Below are 20,407 nucleotides of genomic sequence, written 5' to 3'. Positions count from 1 at the left end.
CCTTAATGATTCTAGGATTCTATGGAAAAGATGTTGAGGTCACAACAAGGGAAGTGAATTGACCCATTTAATCTAAATTTACCTTAAAATGTCCACTGAAAATCTCCTATAAAGCTGGGGGGGAAAAAAGAAAAAAAAAAGAGGTCAACACTCCAATTTTGGGCTATAGAAATCCTTCGTGTGTACAGTTCTACATGTAACACATAACATTTCAACAATGACTGTTGGGCTTGCCAACCTGCTCTGTGGCTGGATTATTTTTGTTCCTTCTTAGAAATTCCCAGATCTCCCAACCAAAATAAATCCAACTTTGTTTGGGTTTCCTGACCGCATGGGATCCAACGTGGCTGCAGCCGTCCCACACACACTGCAGCACTGTTGGCATCCCATCCATCTGAGATGAGATATTTCACACTGGCTTCCAGCAGGAACTGCTCTGCAGATAGGGGAGCAGCAGGAGAATGACCCTGCTGCTTTCACAGTGGTTTTATGTAGGGCATGCCAGTAATGGAAAGCCCCCACACACAGGGAGCAGCTCTGAGAGTCAGCACAAAATCTGTGGCTGAAACTTTGCATTTCTCCTAGGGAGCATAAAGTGGATTCAGGACTTTCCACATTAGAAACTCTGTGCTGTCCTTGCTCTGCATGGATGGTCTCTCTCCTGGCTGTGTCCATTGTTGCCCATCATCACAACATGTGGCTGCCACATGTGTATTTATGCCACGGGAGAACCTGGATGCTCTCATTTCCCAGTGAAATGTGCGCTCAGAGGGGCAAGAATGATTTAGGGGATGTGTAATGAGATACAGGGCCATGCCTCGTGCACACACATACACACTGCAGCATTGAAGCATGCTGAAAAACAAACAGCTTGCCAAGGCAACTTCCACAGCCTCTCACAATGCTCTACAGGAAAATCTGGAGGGGAAAAAAAGGAACAAATCACTGCCTGAAGTGTTTTGGGCTCCATGCTATGCTTTGCAGCCCTGGATCTGCCACCAGGGGTGTCACCATCTTGCCTTACCAAGGGCAGGGCGGATGGAGGCCTCAGTGCTGCACCCTATAAGGTGTTTTCTGAAATGGTCTGAGAGTACCAGTGGAGACTCTATGGGGAATCTGTAAGTGCAAAGATACTGGGCTATGTCCTCTCTTCCTCAATGTCGCCTTTCAGGCACAGCCAACAGCATACATGGCAGAAAGCTGCTCCAAAATGGGCATCATGTTCTCAGAGAGCAACGCTCTGAGGTATCGGATCTAGCCGCTGAGTTTGCAGGCATTGCATCAAGGCTGTTCTCTCCTCTGCCTCCATCCTCAGCTCTTCTGCATTGATTCTGCACAGTACTGAAGAGTTGATGCGTTTTGTTCCAGAACAGAGCATCCTTTCCTGGCTCTTCAGAAGCAGAGACTTTCAGAACAAAGATAGGATCAGGCAGAGAGCTTTATTCCAGATTTCTCCTTTGCATAGGTTTCAGGAGCAACACATTTATATTTTCATGAGTTGATGCAGAGAGAACTGGTTTTTAAATCTTGCTCTCTGTCCCTAGAGCATTTCTGCACAGGCAGGCAAAGCATTTCCAATACAGGCAATGCAAAGTCCTGGCATCACTCAGAAGATAAACGGACACTGAAGGCCATGGTTTAGTGAGCATGGGGGTGATGGGTTGATGATTGGACTGGATGATTGTAGTAGTCTTTTCCAACCTTAATAATTCTACGATTTTAAGTCCTGTGAAGCACTGTTGGGGGTCAGTATCCACCAGCCCAGCTGCTGGCTGCCCAGCCCAGACCCAGGCTGCAGCCCTGGCTCAGAGCACCCAGTGCCTGCCAAGCCCCATGCTCAGCTATGGCTGGAAACGACCCCGTGACATGTTTTTACACTGGAAGCATATGAGTTCTTACAGTGTTATTCAAAACAAGAAAGAAAAAAAAAAAAGCAATTATGTATACAGATTAATGTTTTACTTCTTTTTTTTTTTTCCTTCACATCTGGAATGACTTTTGCTAGTGCATTTTCTATTATGTGTTATACATAACACCGTTTAGTGCAGTTTATTGACCAGCTCTGCTACAGACTAACTGAGTGATGCACAGCCCCATGCCTTGGCTCAATTGATCCGGGCGATCGCTGCTCACACCTCGAAGTGCTTGCTGATACAGTTGGTACAATAGACTCAATAAGCGCTAAAAGGACACTTTGAGCCTTAAATCTTAATCTGTCCCTTACAAATATTTCATGCATACTATGGCTTCTAGTGCCTTGGGTCAATTTGGTCATCTTCCTATGAACCTACATTGATTTTTTCTCCTCCAGCAAATCACGTAAATTTCAGTAGCAAATAAATTGTCCTATTCTCTTCTCTAACTAAACCAAACCTCCTACAAATGTTTTCCCAGAAGACTTGGATGCTCTCATGTAATTACCACCCTGTCTGCATGCACAAATGAGTGATATCTGGAACAGTTTGCTGAAAATATGCCATGTTTGAAGTGTGAAACTGTACCAAAGGAAAAAAAAAAAGCCAACGTTTTTATATATATTTACAAGGAATTAAAAGTCAAAAGTAGGATAGATTAACAGACATCCTAACAGCTTTAGAAATATAGTAATTGTCAATTGCTGTGTACTTTAGTACTGCATGGTATCATCATGCTGATGACTCGTGGGTTTTGCTACAGTTCAGAGTAGGGAGTGAATTGGAAAGTGACCAGGAATCCCCAAAGAGACATTGATGTGACCTGTAAAAGGAGTTCACTATTGGTAAAGGTGAGTCCTAGCAGCTAATTTAGATCCTTTTCCCTTAAACCATACTTTGTGTATAGCAAGCAGAGCAGAAACTCTTCCAGTATATACTGTGCACATATGGGATGAAACAACAGTCAATACCTTAAAGTGCTTCTTATCTAGAGAATAAATTTAGCCTAGGAGGGAAAAAAAATTTCTACACCGAGGGGGATGGTCAGGTTGGAATGGGCTAACCAGAGACATGGTAGAGTCCCCATCCCTGGAGGTATTTAAGTGATGTGTGGATGTGGCATTAACGGACATGGTTTAGTGATGAGACTGTTTAGTTCAGGTTGGTGACTGGCCTTGATCATCTTCAAGGTCTCTTCCAAAGTAGATGATTCTTTGATTCAATGAATAAAGATGTTCTTTGCACAGCTTGGCTGAGCTGAATTAGCTCAGGAGAAATTTGCACGCAGGTCAAGTAATCTGAGGTTTTAACTGGGAAGTTTACAGCAGGGGAGATTTTCTAACTGTCATGTCATGTTAACATAGGGATGAGGGGACTTTTTTGCTATGGATTTCATAGTAGTGGCATTTTGATCCCCTCTTGCAGCCTTTGGGCATTACTTTGGAGTAGGGACGAATAGCACATCCCACAGTCAGTTCAGTGAGATGAGGCCATGGGCTGCCTGAGCTGCCTGCCCGTCACTTGCCATGGGATGTGACCCTTGGGTTGCAATGCTGTCTTGTGGACCGATGTGTTTCTCCTCGAGTAAAGATGCACAGTGATGCTCAGTGCAAACAGCATCCATTTAAAACTTGCTTGTACAAAAGAACTTTAAGAGCTCTAGCATTTTCTTCACCAATAGCCCTGGTCCAAAGCAAGCGTCCATGTTGAACTGCTGTTACAATTGACCAGTTGAGATAAGATTTCTCAATATCAAGACAGGAGTGGAACTCAGGAGTTTTCCTGAGTACCAGATGGGTTACAAGTCTGTAAGGTATCAGATATCAGACATTTGTAGCAGGTGAATCCTCTAGTCTGAAACCAGTGCCATCTCCCCGAGGTTGGTGGGAGCTCCAGAGCTTAGAGGATGCTCTGCCCAACTCTCAGATTTGGCTCCTGCCTTGTAGACGGTGAGGATCTTGCTTGGAAGGATATATTTTTAAGCTGCCAACTGTTTTTTCTTGCCAAGAAAGGGAACAGCAAGAGTTATGTGGGAGAAAGAGTCAAACATGGTAAGAAGTATGCACTGGGAAAGCCCTCTTCTGCATTAACATCAGAAGGCAGAGCGGGTTCACGATGGCCTGGTTTCCTTCCAGTTGAGAAGATTGAGATCTGTATTATTTTAAGAAAGAAAACAATACGTGACACAAACCAGCACAACCTACACTCTAGTGAGGAAGCCATCCCGTCCAGGAAAGGTCTTTCTTATCTCAGGATATGGCTGAGAGCAGAGCGCCGCGGCCAGCCGCTCTCAGAGCGGTGATTTAGGCGTCTGCTGGGTAATGCCCTGCTCGGTTTGAAATGCGGCATTGGAAGTACATTTAACTCTAACTCCACGGCTCAAGCACTGAGTGTTTGGAGGTTAAGAAGCGGCGTTCCCGGCTTTAAAGTTCGCCTGAGAGTTATTGCTTGATGTTGTAAATGGACTTAAGGACCGTAGGAGACGGTTTTTCATTTCAGCCCTGATACAGTAAGCCACTTAAACACTTGCTTATGTCACGCTGAAATAAAAGGGATTTATGTGCATGGCTCTGTGCTTTGCTGAATCAGAACATTTTTGCTGATGGCTGTTTGCAGACAACATGAGAAACAACCTGTGCAGATTTCTCTGGGGGATCTCGGGGCTGGGAAACTGCCTGGAGCCCTCAGGAAGCATGGAGCCCCCAGGCAAGCCAGGAACTCTTTTGTCAGCTCTCAGGACAAAACAGGGAAGTCACCAGGTCACCCAGCCTGCAGCTCTCCTTAGTGCTCATCTGGTTGCTCTCCTGCAGTGCTCACAGAGCAGTTGGGTCACACCAAGCACATCCCAATGTACACACCTTCCCTTCTGCTCCAGGAAAACTTGGCTCTGTGAATCTATGATTCTGTGACTTGATGAATCTATGATGTTATGATTCTTCATTCTCTACTTAGTGGGATATGGACATGGATTATTCAAGAGATAGGACAAAATGTTGGAGGAAAATTCCTCTGGTGCTACAGATCTTATGGGAGATGCAGCATTGTCACTGGCATGTATTTTCTGGCTTTCATCTAGCTATTTACTATATGTGTATTTCACGCAGCCTCAGGTTTTGTACCCTGAGGGGAGACCCACCCTTCTTTAGTAGGCAGAGTCTGGTTATGCATCACCAATCACCCTGCTACTCCTCGTCATGTCAGCACCATCCGTATCTACAAGATCTCTCCCAAGCCTAAGCTTTCTGCTCCAAAGATCTGTTTGCAACCAAGTTGCTCCTGTGTGGTTGAAAATCTGACATTTTATTTCTCCTATAGAAATGCCATGGAAATGCTGGTTGGGTTTGGAACACAAGTCTTATGGGAAGTGGCTGAGGGAACTGGGATTGTTCAGTCTGGAGAAGAGGAGGCTCAGGGGAGACCTTACTGCTCTCTACAACTGCCTGAAAGGAGACTGTATAGTGAGCTAGAGGTCAGCCTCTTCTGCCAGGTAACGGTCATAGGACAAGAGATAACGACCTAAAGTTGTGCCAGGGGAGGTTCAGGTTGGATATGAGGAAAAAATTATTCTCCAAAGGAGTGACTGAAACAGGCTGCCCAGGGAATGAATCAATTTGAATGGCAGAAGTTTTGTCTGTTGGGTTTCTATCCATTGTAGTGAGAAGCACTTGTACTTGTGTTGTCTTATTTTAGGATGTTGCCTTTGCCATAAGTCTTCTGCCAAAATAAAATCACTCTTCTCCCTCTTCAAACAAAAATTTACAGACCAGACATCCCACTTTTGGTTTAGGATGGACTCATGGAAATAAGTGGTAGAAATGAGGACCACATCCAGACTGCATGGCAGTCTCTCTGCCTGGAGTTTCTCCTGTCTTTCTCCCCACTCTTAGAGCTTCGAGTCAGTGAGGTTCAGGTAGAAATAAGCCTGCAGCATTATTGTCTAATAAAGGGAAGAGCAGGGAAATGAGTGTGCAGGAGGGTTTTAGACCTGGAAAGCAAGCAGGGTGGAAAGGAGTAAGAAGTGGTCAAGTGGGAGCAGGGTGTTTAATCTAATGCTTTACTTTAATCAGCAGGCTGTCATCTCTCTCTATCTCCTTTCATCGGGTCTGTCCAAACGGCAGGCAGAGTGACACCGATTTTTGTGTGCTCAGCACAGTAATTGCCTCCTATCCATGCAGTGAGCGTTTAGGAAATTTTCTGCCTCCAATTATAATTTCTGATTTGATTCATGGAAGAAAACACCGTATCCTCTTATTTCTGTAGTCACCGGCTAATGAAACGTGCCACGAGTATTTATAGAACTGCCATTGTAAATAGCATTTGCATTTGGTGCCTTGGAGTTATTTAGTGTGACAGTGCCTTCACCAAGAGGATTTTTTCATTTTGAAAGGGAAAGGTTCCCTTTGGAGTCATTCCTTCCTGCTGCCTTTGCTGTTTGCAGTGGATGCAGCAGTTCTGTGGACAGTTGCAGATAATTTAGTGACAAGATGACACACACGGGGACTAGCAGAGCGCAGTGCAGCAACCGTCTGAGATGCCGCAGACAGTTTATAGAACGCTCCAAACCTATGTTTGGAGTTACAGCAAAGAGAGGAGGGAAGTCGGCAGAGTGGTTCGTGCAGCAGTGCAAAACAGCTGCCAGATGGTCTTTCTTAGGAAAACCGTCATGTAAATATTTGGGTAGGAGCCTCCAAACGATATTTAAAGTCTGTTGCTTGTGACAAAGGTAACTAAAACGTCTTTTCCTTGAGAAAAGCAGCCAAGATACAGAAGATCCCACAAGTAACCAGGAGAGATAATTGCTTTCTGTAGCACATTCACATGATCATGTTCATACATCAAAACTTGTCACTGACGTCCCTCAAAGTGTCTTGCAAAGGAGGGCAGAATCATTCTTCCAGGTGCAGAGTCATAGAATCATTGATGTTGGAAAAGATTACAAAGATCATGTAGTCCAATCCATGTCCGTAACCACGTCTCTCAGTGCCACATCTATGTTTCTTGATCACCTCCAGGGATGGTGACTCCCCCACCTCCCTGGACAGCCTGTGCCAATGCCTCACCTCTTTTCTGAGAATAATTTTTTTCCTAATATCCAACCTGAACCACCTCTGGCACTTATCTCTTACCCACTTAAGGCCACTATCTCTTCTCCTGTGGCTGTTACAGGGAGAAGAGGCCAACCACCACCTATCTACAACTTCCTTTCCGGGAGCTGTAGAAAGCAATCAGGTCTTCCCAGATCCTACTCTTCTCCAAAAGCCAGGGCGCAGGTAAAGCATGATGCCCTGTGTGTGATCAGCTCTCCTGAGCATCTACCACCTCATCTGTACAAATGGGTTTCTTCACATTTTCATGTGTCTCACAAGCACCATCTGTGTCTGTATGGTGTGGAGATGTGTTATCCTCAGCTTTCTAAAAGTGCTCATGTTCAGCTCTTCGAGCACTCTGGGATCATGCTGCATGTACAGGCACTAGAAGAAGTGACAGTTTTCAGAATGTGACGTACTGAGAAGTTTCAGAAAACAAACAAAAAAGCTGTTGTGTGTTTTGCTGCATAATTCGCATCTGAATTCGTGATCAGTCTGGCCCACAAAGTGCATCTGGCCCCTCTTCCCATATGAAGAATGCTGCTCTCTGTCATATGGGTGAAATGTTAGCATTGAGTCTGTAGCACAGCCCCAGCTCTTCGCACTTGTTGGGAAGTGTCAGAGGTGCAGGGAGTAAATGTGGATGCTACAGCCTGAACCCCATGTTGGAGAGTTGTCTGAATTTAACACTAGGGCATGGCTTCAGGTATGGAAAATCCAAGTGTAGGATGAAGCTGGGACAGCTATCCTGCCCAGTATGCATCTCTTTGGTTTGAGCATCATGGACATCAGGACAGTCAGGAAATATTAGACACGTGAATTTTTACTTTCTGAAGTTAGACTAATGGCTTCTAACCTCCAGAGGGCAACTAGGGGCCTGTGCTGATGATACAGGAAACTAAGTCACTGAAGTCACAGTGAAAACTGGGACATGATCAGGAGCAAACTTCTCCCCTTCACATCAAGTGTCCTTTTCTACTATCAACCGCTCTGTCCAACTATTGCTTCTTCTATGCTAAGATTTTACTTTTCTGTGTTGAGGGGAAACCCACGCCTTTGTGCCTCATAGTTTTCAGCTTCCCCCATCTTTTTCAGGGTAACAATTTCAGGTGTGGAGAACCACAGTTCTCTCCTCACAGAGTTCCATTATCCAAATTCTGGTGTTGCTCAGCTCATCTTTAGTGACCTCCTGGTCCCACAGTCCCATCCATAGGGCTCTGGTGTTGGCTTTCATTCTTGTTACACAGAGAAGCAGAAGGGATTCTTTGCCTTGTTCCTCAGTCTCTCGTTGCTGTGTAACAGATACCATAGAGAAGTGAAACTGCAAAGCATCAGAAGCACCATCTTCCACATGGATAGCCTGTACCAAAACAGTTCCTTCTTGCTATGCTGTAAAACATTCCACTTTGACAATCCAGCAGAGCTTGTATTGCTCTGATGAAGGTGAAAAGCGTGTAGTGCGGGCTTCAAATGCCTGGCAGAATAATAAAACAGAGAGGACGGGGGAGAGGGGTTAGGGTGAGTAGCCTGTAACACAAACCTTCAAACCACTAAGAGGCGTAGCAACAAAGTGACACTAAAGAATTAAAGTGTAGTATGCTCACGAGTGGTCTGAGTAGTACTGCCCTGAGTAGTATGCTCATGAGTGGCATGATCAAACTATAAAAACTACCATGGTCTTTGAGAGCCACCAAGGTTTTGCTGATGGACAGAGGTGCTGGGGGTGAGCTGATGTGAAAATAGCATGATTTCCCTAGCTCCACTCCTCTTTCCTCCCCCCATTTCTGTGAGTGATGCTCATGAATTTGCAATTTGTCGATCATCTGTGCTGCCGTTCAGTTTCACTACATTTGGATACTGCCAGCTACCAGCTGTTCGCATTTGGGATTTATGTAAGCAGCAGGATACGAAACTCTGGGTTGGAAAAGCATGGAATGTCTTTTTCTGAAATACTAAACATCACCTCAGTCAATTTTCCTTCTTGCTTCTTTTACGTTCTTTTTTTTTTTTTCTTACTTCCACTTTGTATAACTGATCTGGTGCTACATGTTAGTGCTGGACTGTGCTCCTGTCCCTGCCATCATGTGTCACTACCATGAGAAAATCCCTGCTTTCTTTCTTGCCTTGGGTAAACACGTATTAAAACTTCAGTACTAATGCACACTCCCTATCTTGGGGATGTTGCAGATCTCTGACAGCAAGGGTGTGAGAGAGAGATGGAAGCAGAGTGCTCTGAGCTTTGTCCATAGCTGCACAACCACACTGAATGCTGCTTAATAAACAGTTTACAGAGAAAATCTCTTACCAAATAATATACCTTATGAGAAGAGGTATTTATCACATCTGAATTTTTGCTATAGGGAAGAGGCTGGGAACCTGGACAAGGACTGATCTGTCCTGACTCCAGGAGGTGGGGAGGTGGACATGGGACACAACTGGTGAAGAGGACAGGAGCATCTAGGAGAGTCAACCAGCAGCATGAGAAGGTAGTGCTGGAGATGGGATTGTTTGACTGGAGAAGAGGAGGCTCAGGGGAGAAGTTATCACTCTCTACAACTGCCTGAAAGGAGGCTGTGGTGAAGGGGAAGCAGTGTCTTCTCTGAGGCAGCAGCAATAGGATGAGACAGAATGGCCTCAAGTTGCACCAGGGGAGGTCAGATTTGATATTAGGAAAAGCTTCCTCTCCAAAAGAGTTGTTGGACACTGGAGCAGGATGCCTAGTGAGGTGGTGGAGTCACTGTTCCTGGAGGTGTTCAAAACACGTGGTACTGAGGGACATGGTTTAGTGGGCAATATTGGTGGTAGGTGGGCTGTTGCGTGATCCTGGTGGTCTTTTCCAACCCTAGTAAATCTATGATTCTATGGCTGAGGATGAAGATCTTGTGCATGGGCCATGACTGCCTAGGCTATGCATGTCTCCTCAGCTCACCCAACACTCAGGATGTCCTTTGGATGGAGTGTGGTGGGTTACCAGAACGCTGAGCAGCACAGCAGGGCCAAGGCATGTGTGTTTGCCTTGGTGCTGCCTGAACGCTGCCCAAATCATGCCGAGGAAGAGATTTCCTAGAGTGAAAGAGGCTTAGACTGCTCTTATCCCATTAGTGGGATTGTGTGTGTATGTGAAGGCTTTAGGGGCAGAGCCTGGAGCCGTGGCTGTGCAAAGCAAAGTTGTTCCTCTTCACAAGAGCTGAGAAAGGCCTTGGCTGACCGTAGAGGCGTTCCCTCAGGCAATAGCTCATTTACTTCTCACTACCTCAACCCACAGTACCTTGGAAGAAGCAACTTAATATACATAAAACTGTAATTGATGCCGTCGTACATGTTAAGAGTTGGAATAAATCATACTGATATGTTAGCACCGGTGAACCAATATAATAATTAAAAACATAAAGCTGTTAAAGAGCATCTAAAGGAAGGCTACGAAGATGGGGAAGGGTCTGGAGGGCGAGGTGCGTGAGGAGCAGCTGAGCTCCCTGGGTTTGCTCAGCCCAGAGCAGAGGAGCTGAGGGGAGGCGTCACGGCGGCTGCAGCTCCTCCCAGGGAGCGGAGGGCAGCGCTGAGCTCTGCTCTGTGTGACGGCGACAGGGACCGAGGGAACGGCGTGGAGCTGCGCCAGGGGAGGGGCAGGGGGTGCTAGGGAAAGGTCTGCACCAGAGGGCGGTGGGCATGGAACAGCCGGCCCAGGGCAGCAGTCGCACAGCATGCCAAGATAGAAAGCCACACGCCCTGAGCCACGTGTCTCTTCTCTCCTGCAGATGACGGAGGGCCGCAGATGCCAAGTGCACCTCCTTGATGACAGGAAGCTGGAGCTCCTCGTCCAGGTAGGAACTGCATGTTTCTCCATCTCCAAATAGTCCAGGATAAAAAGGGAGAGGAAAAGGTTTTCATTTGGTTTTCTCAGCAACTTGATGCTGAGATTGCATGCAGAGCTGTATTTGTATCAGGGATAACATGCTTGTGGGAAGGGCTTTGTGCTAACAGTCCCAGTCCCCCCTGTTAGGACAGAAAAGCAGGTCAGGTCATTTTTGATGCTATTACTATGTCACTTAGCGGAGCAAAATATTACATCTTCTTACAGTACCCCCAGCCTGGGTTTCCATCCCGTTTCTTGCCACTAAACTTGGTGTATGATGCTCAGGATGCAGTGCTGGTGCCGTGGGCAGACATCATTGGAGATACTCCAACGGCTAAAAAATCAAACACAAGTATGCGTTAAAATACATCAGTAAATTATCCTCCTATTTTAAAAAGTAACAATAGTAGAGAATGAAGGAGAATGAGATTCTGGTGCTGGCCATGGGCTCATGAATGTTGCCACATCCTGAGCCTTCCCGACAATTTTGGCTCACTCCTCAGGGGTCACCAACAGGTTAACAGCAAGAATGAGAAGAATGCCTTTCCTTTTTGCAAATGCTGCTGGGCAGCCCCAGAAGCAGGAAATGAAACTTCCCATGGCTGCAGAACCACGATGCAGCTGATAGCTGGGGGAGCAGGATCCCACCCGAGGAAATCTGAACAGGGATAGCTGGAGGTGCCATGAATCGCCGGAAGCATGTTCAGCCCCACTGCTGGAAAGTTGCTTAAAAACATCATTAACAAAATGCTAAGGGTGGTGAGGTCCTGAGTCCTTAATGACCAAAAAGATGGAATCCCACAGCTCCCTGAGACATGCGGTGTGCGCTGGGCTGTGCGGTCAGAGTGCACCCAGGTGCTAGCCATGAGCCATGGGCTGGAAGGGGAATAGCTCAATAATTAATTATAACTCATTAGTTAGAGTGAAATGCCATACCCATGGTATCCACTGAGTCTTCAGGACAGACATGGACCTGTTGGACTGCATTTAGAGGAGAGCCACAGAATGATCCAAGGGACGGAACACCTTCCCCAACAGGACAGGCTGAGAGAGCTGGAGGTGTTCTGCTTGGAAAAGAGAGGGCTCCAGAGAGAACAGCCTTTCAGTATCTAAAAGGGAGCTACAGGAAAGAAGGGGACAGACTCTTTAGCAGGGTCTGTGATGACAGAACAATGGAAATGAAAAAATCTTTTACACTGAGGGTGGTGAGGCACTGGCACAGGTTGCTCAGAGATGTGGGACTTTCAAGGCCAGGCTGGATCAGACCCTGGGCAACCTGATCTGTGCTGTCCCTGTTCATTGCAGGGGAGTTGGACTAGATGGCTTTCAGAGGTCCCTTCCAGCTCAAAGGATTCTATGATTCTGTGGTGCCAAATTCTGCACAGTGAGCATTCCTGCACAAGCTTTCACCCGCCTCACTGAGGCTTTGCAGATAGCTCAGGGGTTTCTGTCCAACTTTGTATTGCATCCATAGGCACAGCCATAAGCACATCCATTACAAGGATGTGGCACTTGGCTTCCTGATTCATAGAGATATCTCTGAAGTTTTTCTTAATTGCATGAGAATTGCATTGCTTTTTGGAGTATGGCTTTGCTAAAGCATTGCTTGCAATACCAATAATCATAGAATCACAGAATGGCTTAGGTTTGAAGGGACCTTAAAGATCACCCAGCTCCAGCCCCCTGCTATGGGCTCAGTTCCTCCACCAGCTCAGGCTGCCCACGGTCCCATCCAGCCTGGCTTTGAGCACCTCCACGGATGGGGCACCCACAGCTTCTCTGGGTAGCAATGCCAGTGCCTCACTGCCCTCTGAATACATCACAGGAATCTATACAAGCTGCACTGCCCAGTTTCTTGTTTGGGGCTATTCTCAATAGCACTGTGCATACAGGAAAGACACAATAGCTGCACTGGTAATGAAAGTGGAGGAGGCTGGGTTGGGAAACACTGGAACTGCTCACGTGATGTATTTTTTTAAGCGTTTGATCACACCTTCAGTGGGAATTTCTAGTGATCAATATAGGACATGAATTGCTCTGTAAATCACACTAACTAGTCTGCAAGTGACCCATGGCTGAATTTTATTTGCGCAATAAATCTTTTTTGCTGCTCTCAAGTAATGTATGAATGAGGAAAGCCAGGAGGTGCGAGTGTGAAAAATTCATGTCCAGAAAATGCAGTCACCTCTGCTGCACACAGCTTGACCCAGCTCTGAAAACAGTGCCTGCTATGTGTGCACAGGATTGCCCACTAAGGCATCTTAGGTGCTTTTCTGGAGAAATGATGCTGTTAGAGCAGAGGCAGCTCACAGATATAGCAAATACAGCACTCTGGGGTAGAGCAGACTGCGGAGGAAAAGGATGTTTGGATTCGTGTCTCCAATACTGATTCTTTGCAAATATGGGCAAAACACTGGTGTTCCTGCAAAGCTGCCAGCTTTGGGGGGGGGGGTCATAGGATGGTCTGCTCCAGGCAGCAGCACGGAGTGGGAAGTATTCAGCCATGAGAATGATGTGCTCTTTGCCAAGGAAAACCTCACCAGCTGATCTGTTCAGCTCAGAACTTGTGCTGAGATTGGAGATAAAAGTTTTGTAAGGTCTGAGCACCTTTGCTTTGGTTATCAGCTTTTCTCATAGCTGTAAATACAGTCTTCATCCAACTCAGAGCTTCTGGCTGCCGCTTCAAAGCTGTGTTTATCTATGGATATCTCACCACAGGCTGATGAGGGATGATCTCTTGGCTTATGCCATGGAAGAGATTCTTCCATCACTGTGTTGGGCCTTAGTAATCTGTGTTGGCTTACACTGCTCATGAGGAGAGCTCTCAAATTCCCATGTAAAACATGTCCCTTCCAATCAACCTCAACCTTTCCTGGAAGCTTTTCCAAAGCAAATTTCATGCTGTTGTGGCACGTTTAAGGAAGACTGCTGGGAATCAGTTGAACTGATCTCTTCACTGTGGATGAGATTAAAATAGCATCCTTACCTGGTTTGGGCTTTATGTAGCCTTGCAGCACTTGTGTGTGATCTCACATGCTCTAGTTACAGGAAGGTTGCAGATCCTGCTGCACGAACAGAAATCTGTATTTCAGGATGGCAAAAAACAGCAGAAGGAGCTGGGTCTGATGGAATGACTGAGATGGGTACAGCTCCCTCGAAGAGATGTGGGAGGGCTTCTGGCGCATCTTGAAACTGCTTCGGCCACTGGCTCCAGGGAGCTGAAATTATTTTCTCTGCTGCTGCCTGAGGGCTGTTGGGTAAAAACAGATGCATCTGGGAACAATCAGCATGTTTGCACAGAGCAGTGCATTAAGCAAATATACTCCTTTTTGCCTGCGAATTAGCTGCGATCAGACTCAGGGGGTTATGAATACAGCTCTTGAAACATATGACTGGATGGTTAACAAGGACCATACCTCAGTCTGCAGGAGGATGGCAAGTGGTAAATGATCCTGTGGCTGCTCGCAGGAGTCGGCCTTGGCTCCGTTTGACAGCTCCTCCAGACCACACTGAAACGTTTCAACACCGCAGATCCTCTTCCCAAACTACAAAGAGCTGGGAGGCCGGCCACACAGATGCTTCTGGTGGGACCCCCTCGGGCACATCTGTTTTATTTGCATTGCAGAGCCCCAAAAGTCAGCTTCTGGCTCAAAGGCAGCATTTATAAGCCCTGCTGCAAATGCTTGGGTGATGGCACATAGCACACAGGACTTTGAGTTACCACCACCAGTGAAGCCATCCTTGCTTTAGGCAATCAAGTGGTCTGGACTACAGCTTTTTTCCCCCTAGATGGGTGGCTGCAGAGCAGTAGAGCAGCAGCTCAGGAAGGGTACAGACACAGGCTTGGAGGATAAAGGAGAGCCCTCTCCAGGGCATTTTGTCAGATAAATGCTGAAATTCAGAAGGTTTAGTCATAAACTCAGCAGAGGAGAATCATATGGAAATCTCTTCCTGAGGGTCTGAAACTCAAAGCCTGTTTGACTTAGGATTATGAAGAGTTGCATTTGGTATGTGTTTCATTTGATAAATGTCTGTTGATGATGTGTTGTGTGTGGCAAGTTTACATAAGACTTTTTTGACAGCATTTTCATTGTGAGCAGGAGCAGAACGTGGCTCCTCACATCTTTGTACAGGCAGTTCTTTTCCTATTGCTGTTTGATGCATCTTTAGATCTTTATGCAAGAGATTTTTTTAGAAAGTTTTGGCTTTATCCAGCTAATCCTTTTCAGCAAGCAAGTCCTCTTCCCTGCTCCTAGAAAATGGATTTTCTCACATCCCCTGCTCTCAGCCTTGCTATCCATTATATTATTTTCATGTGGTTGTGGGTCATTTGTCTGCTGCACGGGACAGGCTTGCACTGCTTTATTTAAAGAGTTTTGCATAATTGGCTCTTCATTCCTTTTCATCTTGATTTTTGTAAACATGGTTTTTTCCGTGCTGGCCGAGTCCCACATCCTCACCACGTCTGTGCTGGCTGCTGGTGCGTTATCCATTCGCAGCTCCAGCCATCGGCATCCAAAAGTGCTAAGCCTCCTAATTTTTTCTCTCTGCAAGAGTTATTGCAGGAACAGAACTCATTCGTGGCTTGGAGCAGAGCTGTCTGTGGGGTCTGAAATTTGATCAGAGGAAATATTGTGAGTTTGATTTTTCCCTAAGAGCACTGAGCCCAACTTGGAAGGGCCAAGGAGAGGGATGTGGAAGTTATCACCACGCTACTCCATGGGTGTTTGGGTGGATAATCCACATGAAAGTCCATATTATCACTTCTTAAGTCATTATTAAGCTTGGAGTAAGCTTCCAAGTTTGGAGATGCTTCCAAGTCAGACCAAAAGCCGGTGAGTGGTGAAAGCAGTGTGGGGGTTCTGGAGGAGATGCTCAGGCCAAGGAACCAGGAACCTTTGCTCCTCCACACTCAGCCTCACTCTCAGTCTTGGGGAATTATACAGCACCTTTTGAGAGCATTGACTCCACCAATAATGGTAATAAAGAGGAATAAAATGTTCTCATCCCCTCCCAAGATGCTGTTGGAGTTTTTGGCAATATTTTTAGTATTACTCATGGTCAGAAGATTGCAATCAGCTGGGGATCACTAGTGTTTTCTTGCTGCCTCACTTTTGCACATCAATAAGTAGGGTGGTTACCTGGGTTGGCAAGGTGGAAAGACTGCAGAGGTTCCCCTTCAGGTGGTATTGAGGGTGGCACCTACTAGGAAAATGCACTTAATTTTGAGTACTGTATTTGTGTGAGTATTGCAGTGATGTGTCCCAGCTTCATAGCAAGAAAAACAAGCACGAGGATGGGATGAAACCCCTTGGGATACCACAAAGATTGCAGAAGAGGGGCTCCAGCCCTGCTCCACTGCCAAAACTGGCTCTAGGCAGGGCGTTGGGAGCTGGCCTCCCCTTAAAAGCATCATCTCCCAATGCAGAAATGTAGCCACACAGCCCTGACCGTAAATGGAGACGTTTGGGTGCCAGTAGTCAGGCAGGAGAGCCAGCAGCTCCCTGCAGTGCAGACAGGCTCTGCTCCAAGAGCACTTGTAACCATCACTGAAGCAGAAGGCAGCTCTGAGAGCGGGTGTGAGGGTGAGTATTACACCCATTGCAGAAGGAATATACTGCTGGGGTTTCTTATAGGGCACGCCTATAGGGCATGGGGTGTGGGGATGGGCTGGCTCTCAGTGGGGGGAGGCTCCCTGCATCTCCTCTTCCCACTCAGCCTCTACGCTGCAGCACAGCAAATAGAAAATGTCCCTTCATCTTACAGGATGGCTTCATAGTGGTTCTCAGAGTGGTTCTGGAAGTCGTGTGGTGGCCTGTCACCCATTTGAAAGAAAAAATGTACGTTTTCTGCAGAGAAGGGAAATAACTGGAGAGCTGACGGAGCTCAAATGGAGTTTTTCGCTGTGAATCTCGCCAAATGCAGTCCTTTGCACTGAGGAAATGTGCAAAAAATAGATCTGAGTCAAATTAAAGCTTGATCCAAAATTTGATATAAATTCTGTAATTTTAAATTGATCAGAGCTAAAGTGATGTTCAGATCTGTGTTCCCAAACTGCAGCTCTAGGGCTCTGATATGTCTAATTTCAGAAACAAAAACTACAGCAAGAGCAAGAGTGTAGTTGAGCAGTTTATGGAAAATTGCAAAGTAGATTTTTGGCATCTTTGGCACTAGAAAATATTGAGGTCTGCAGCTTTGAAACTTCAGAACCATCAACAAAACAAGAAAAGCCTTCACCGCAGTCTGTCTCTCGTGATGGATGAACCACTTGAAGGCTTCTCCTGGCCTTTTCCTGACTCTTGAATCACCGTTAGAGCAGTCTGATCATCTCTAGTCCAGTGAGAGCAATGGCAAATGGGGCGGATGTCCTCCTGGCTTTGGTCACCATGGGATGGAGAGGGATGGAGGAAAGAGACTGCTCTGCAAATAGGGAAATGGGAGTCAAGATTGGTGATTTGGGTCTGTGTGCTTGCTAAGTGAAGAATTCAGAGTTTTTTGACTGAAAAGTTGGCTGTTCATCAAAAAGTAGCATTAGGAAAGTAGGTTTACTGTTGCTCTGAAGGGAACATAGTGCTGGGAGTGTTATTGGCTTTTGTAGTCAGTTCATGTCCTGCAGACTTGGCCTCAGCACGATATACAGATATTGCCTTTGACCAGGTAAATAAAATCATAGATTCATAGAATCATTAGTTTGGAAAAGACCACTGAGATCGTCATGTCCAACCATCAACCCGTCCCCATGATGCCCATTAACTCTTTTCCCCCAGTTCCACACCATGCTTTTCTTGTACACCTCCAGGGATAATGACTGCACTTCCCTAAGCAGCCTGTTCCAACACATTACCAAACAGTTACATGAAAAATGGACTAAAAGATCTGGGTCTTTTAGCCTGAAAGCTGTGATTGTGTTGATCTTCGCTGCAAGCTCTGATAAATGCCCTCAGAAAGCATCCACCACTGTCATCCGTGGTCTGCATAGCATTTGGGGTCAGTCTGGGGGGGCACAGTAGCTGCATGGGGGGACGAAGGAAACACTGATGGTTGACAAATACATATGGTGCCTTCTCAGTATGAGGAACCAACCAGGAGCAGCAGACTGCCAGTGAGTAGAAGGCAGAACATTTCCTTGGATTTTAAACCCTTCTGGTTGGTAGATTGTGGGTTTCAATTCTCAGATTAGGCTCCAGTGAATACAGCAGCCTGTAGACATCCAGCCTGGAGGGAGGAAAGATTTCCTTGGAAATGGAAATGGAAGAGCATAGGAGTAGAAGAGCAAGAAATTTGATGTGCGGAAGTAGGGAGCGAACAATTTGGCTTAAGAGCCAAGAGGGATCTCAGGCAGGATGAACGTGGCAAAGAAGATTTTCTCAAGGGGAAAGACTTTATGATAAGGGCTATGGGACAGGAGGTGAAATAAGCACTTCAAAAGGAAATTCTCAGCAGGACCCAGAAACCTGGGTATGGAAGAGCTTCTGCTGTTCACCCTGGCTCCAGCAAGGCCAATGTGGCTATGGAGACCCAATCAACTGGTCCAAGGCCAGCAGATCTGAGATGTGTTGGGAGTTCCATGCTCCTCAGGTTCTCCATGGGTAACCACATCATCTCAAGGTGGACGGAAATAGTCCCAGTGCTATGTGAACATCACTGAAAAGATGGCCCTGATGAAGAGAGCAATGCTGTAAGTTCAGACACCGGGAACGTAGCTCATGCTATGTGGTGAGGTTTCACAGAGGCAGGATTTGGAGAGGCACGGAAGGATGAGAGGCACAAAGCATCAGGGCATGGATCAGCAGTTAGCCCAGATGGACAAGGAGCATGGAGAGCCTCCAGGAGGATCTGTACATGCAGCAGAGGTCATTGGAATAAAGCAGCTCTAGAGAAAGGAAGGCTGCATATAGGAAAGGCAAGATTGGGAATTAATGAAACCCAGCAGGGATAGCTTGATTCCTCCAGATTTTTCCTTGGCCACCTGCAGGTCTCTGGGAAGACGATTGGCAAGATGAGACAAGTAGAGGCAGGAGGCAATGGCTGCCAGCAGCAAAGTGACCCCAAAGAATGAGTCAGATTCTGGCTCACCTTGCCACTAGGGAAGGAGAAGGGCAGAAGGCATTTCATATCTTTAAGAGGTTAACTGGAGGGGATGGCACTTACCTGGTATAGTAATGCTGCACATTCCGCACTTTCCAAGCTGCGTGCTGGTTTCTAAACTGGTTATGTTCTTGGACATTGAAAGACTCCCATAAACAAGCCCTGCACATCTGTTAGGCGCCATGTCAGGAGCCTCAGGGAATGAAGTCCCTCAGAAAAGTGCTCACAGCCTCATAGGAAAATAAACAGGGAATGACAATCACACTCTTCCATGCAGTGAAATGTAGGTGTGATTTCCTAGGGCCTGCATAATCAATATCCCTATTATCAGCCTTCCAGAATAAATTGCATTTAAACTAAAACAGGCTGCGAAGCTATCCGTGAGCTGTCAGGAGGCAGATAAGCTGAAGACATATGTTTATTTATACTGCATGTGCTGAGAGCTGGATATTCTTTACAGCTGACCAAATATGGGTGAAAATATTCAGTGATTCTTTTTCCATTGTTCTGCTAAAATTTGTCAGATACCTTTAATTCTGAGCAATTATGGAGCCTTTCATGCTCACTGGGAGTGCTGATGACTGTCCCAGTAAAGCATCCAATGAAGGGAGAAATCTCCTGTTCTGAGTTAGCCCCGTAAGTTTTGTAAAGCATCAGCTGTTTGACTTGTCCTGGTACCCTTCCACTGCGCACTCACTCACACAGAAATTGCAGAACCTGCATCTAGTGGTTCCATCACAGAGAAAAACTCTTACAATTGCTTGGATGAAGTTCAGACATTCACAATTGTTTCTGCCCTGCTCAGCTGCTCCATGACTTCAGTGGAGCTATTGTTCATAACCTGCACTTGCCCCACAGTGGCTGTGAAATATGTCATTGTTGCCCCAAAGTACTGCTCCAGCCATGGACAGAGCCATGTCAACCAACACCGCTCCCTTCTCCCCTTGGGCAACTGCAGGGCTTAGTTGCCAGGCATAAAGGTGGGAACAAAATGGGTTGAGCATCAAGGTGGTGGGCAGATCAGACCCCTCTTCTGCTTCACTCCCCATTTCACATCCTTCTGGCAAGACAAGTTAGTGAATTCAGGTAGGAAAATACCAAATGTGGCACAAGACAAAAGATGCCTTCCAAGACACTTCCATTCCAATGGGAATAGAAATAGAAAATTATTTCTGCACAGCACGGTCTGAGTGAACAGCTTTTGAAACTAATATTGTACATAGTTGATGATTTCAGTTTATACTGAATATAGAAATGTGTAGCTCAGAAGAAAAAAAAGACACATGAGGTAGAATAGCAGATTTTCTTTCAATCCAAGGTAGAAAATGTGCATTTCCAATTTCTAGCATTTTAAGATGGAACATTTCTCATTATTGCTGCCATTGGACTGTGTTGAACAAACATGAAGCTGACAGTGAATGAAGGATGCCAGGCTTGATTGTCTAAGCCACATTACCCAGCTTACA

General features: G+C 46.1%; 1 protein-coding gene across 5 annotated transcripts in view; it reads left to right on the top strand.

Moving 5' to 3' along the window:
* Positions 1 to 20,407, top strand: part of FRMD4A (FERM domain containing 4A) — a 205,058-nt gene that overhangs the window by 69,181 nt on the left and 115,470 nt on the right. For all 5 annotated transcript variants that reach the window (XM_042816296.1, XM_042816293.1, XM_042816297.1 and 2 more), the window contains exon 2: positions 10,756 to 10,821. In XM_042816296.1, coding sequence (XP_042672230.1) covers positions 10,756 to 10,821 — 66 coding nt within the window. The remainder of the gene's footprint in view (positions 1 to 10,755; positions 10,822 to 20,407) is intronic.

The sequence above is a fragment of the Centrocercus urophasianus genome, unplaced genomic scaffold (assembly GCF_019232065.1).
Source record: "Centrocercus urophasianus isolate 14NV4802_14NV808 unplaced genomic scaffold, USGS_Curo_1.0 seq_15, whole genome shotgun sequence".
Classification (NCBI taxonomy): Eukaryota; Metazoa; Chordata; class Aves; order Galliformes; family Phasianidae; genus Centrocercus; species Centrocercus urophasianus.
This window is presented reverse-complemented; position numbering and strand designations above follow the sequence as displayed.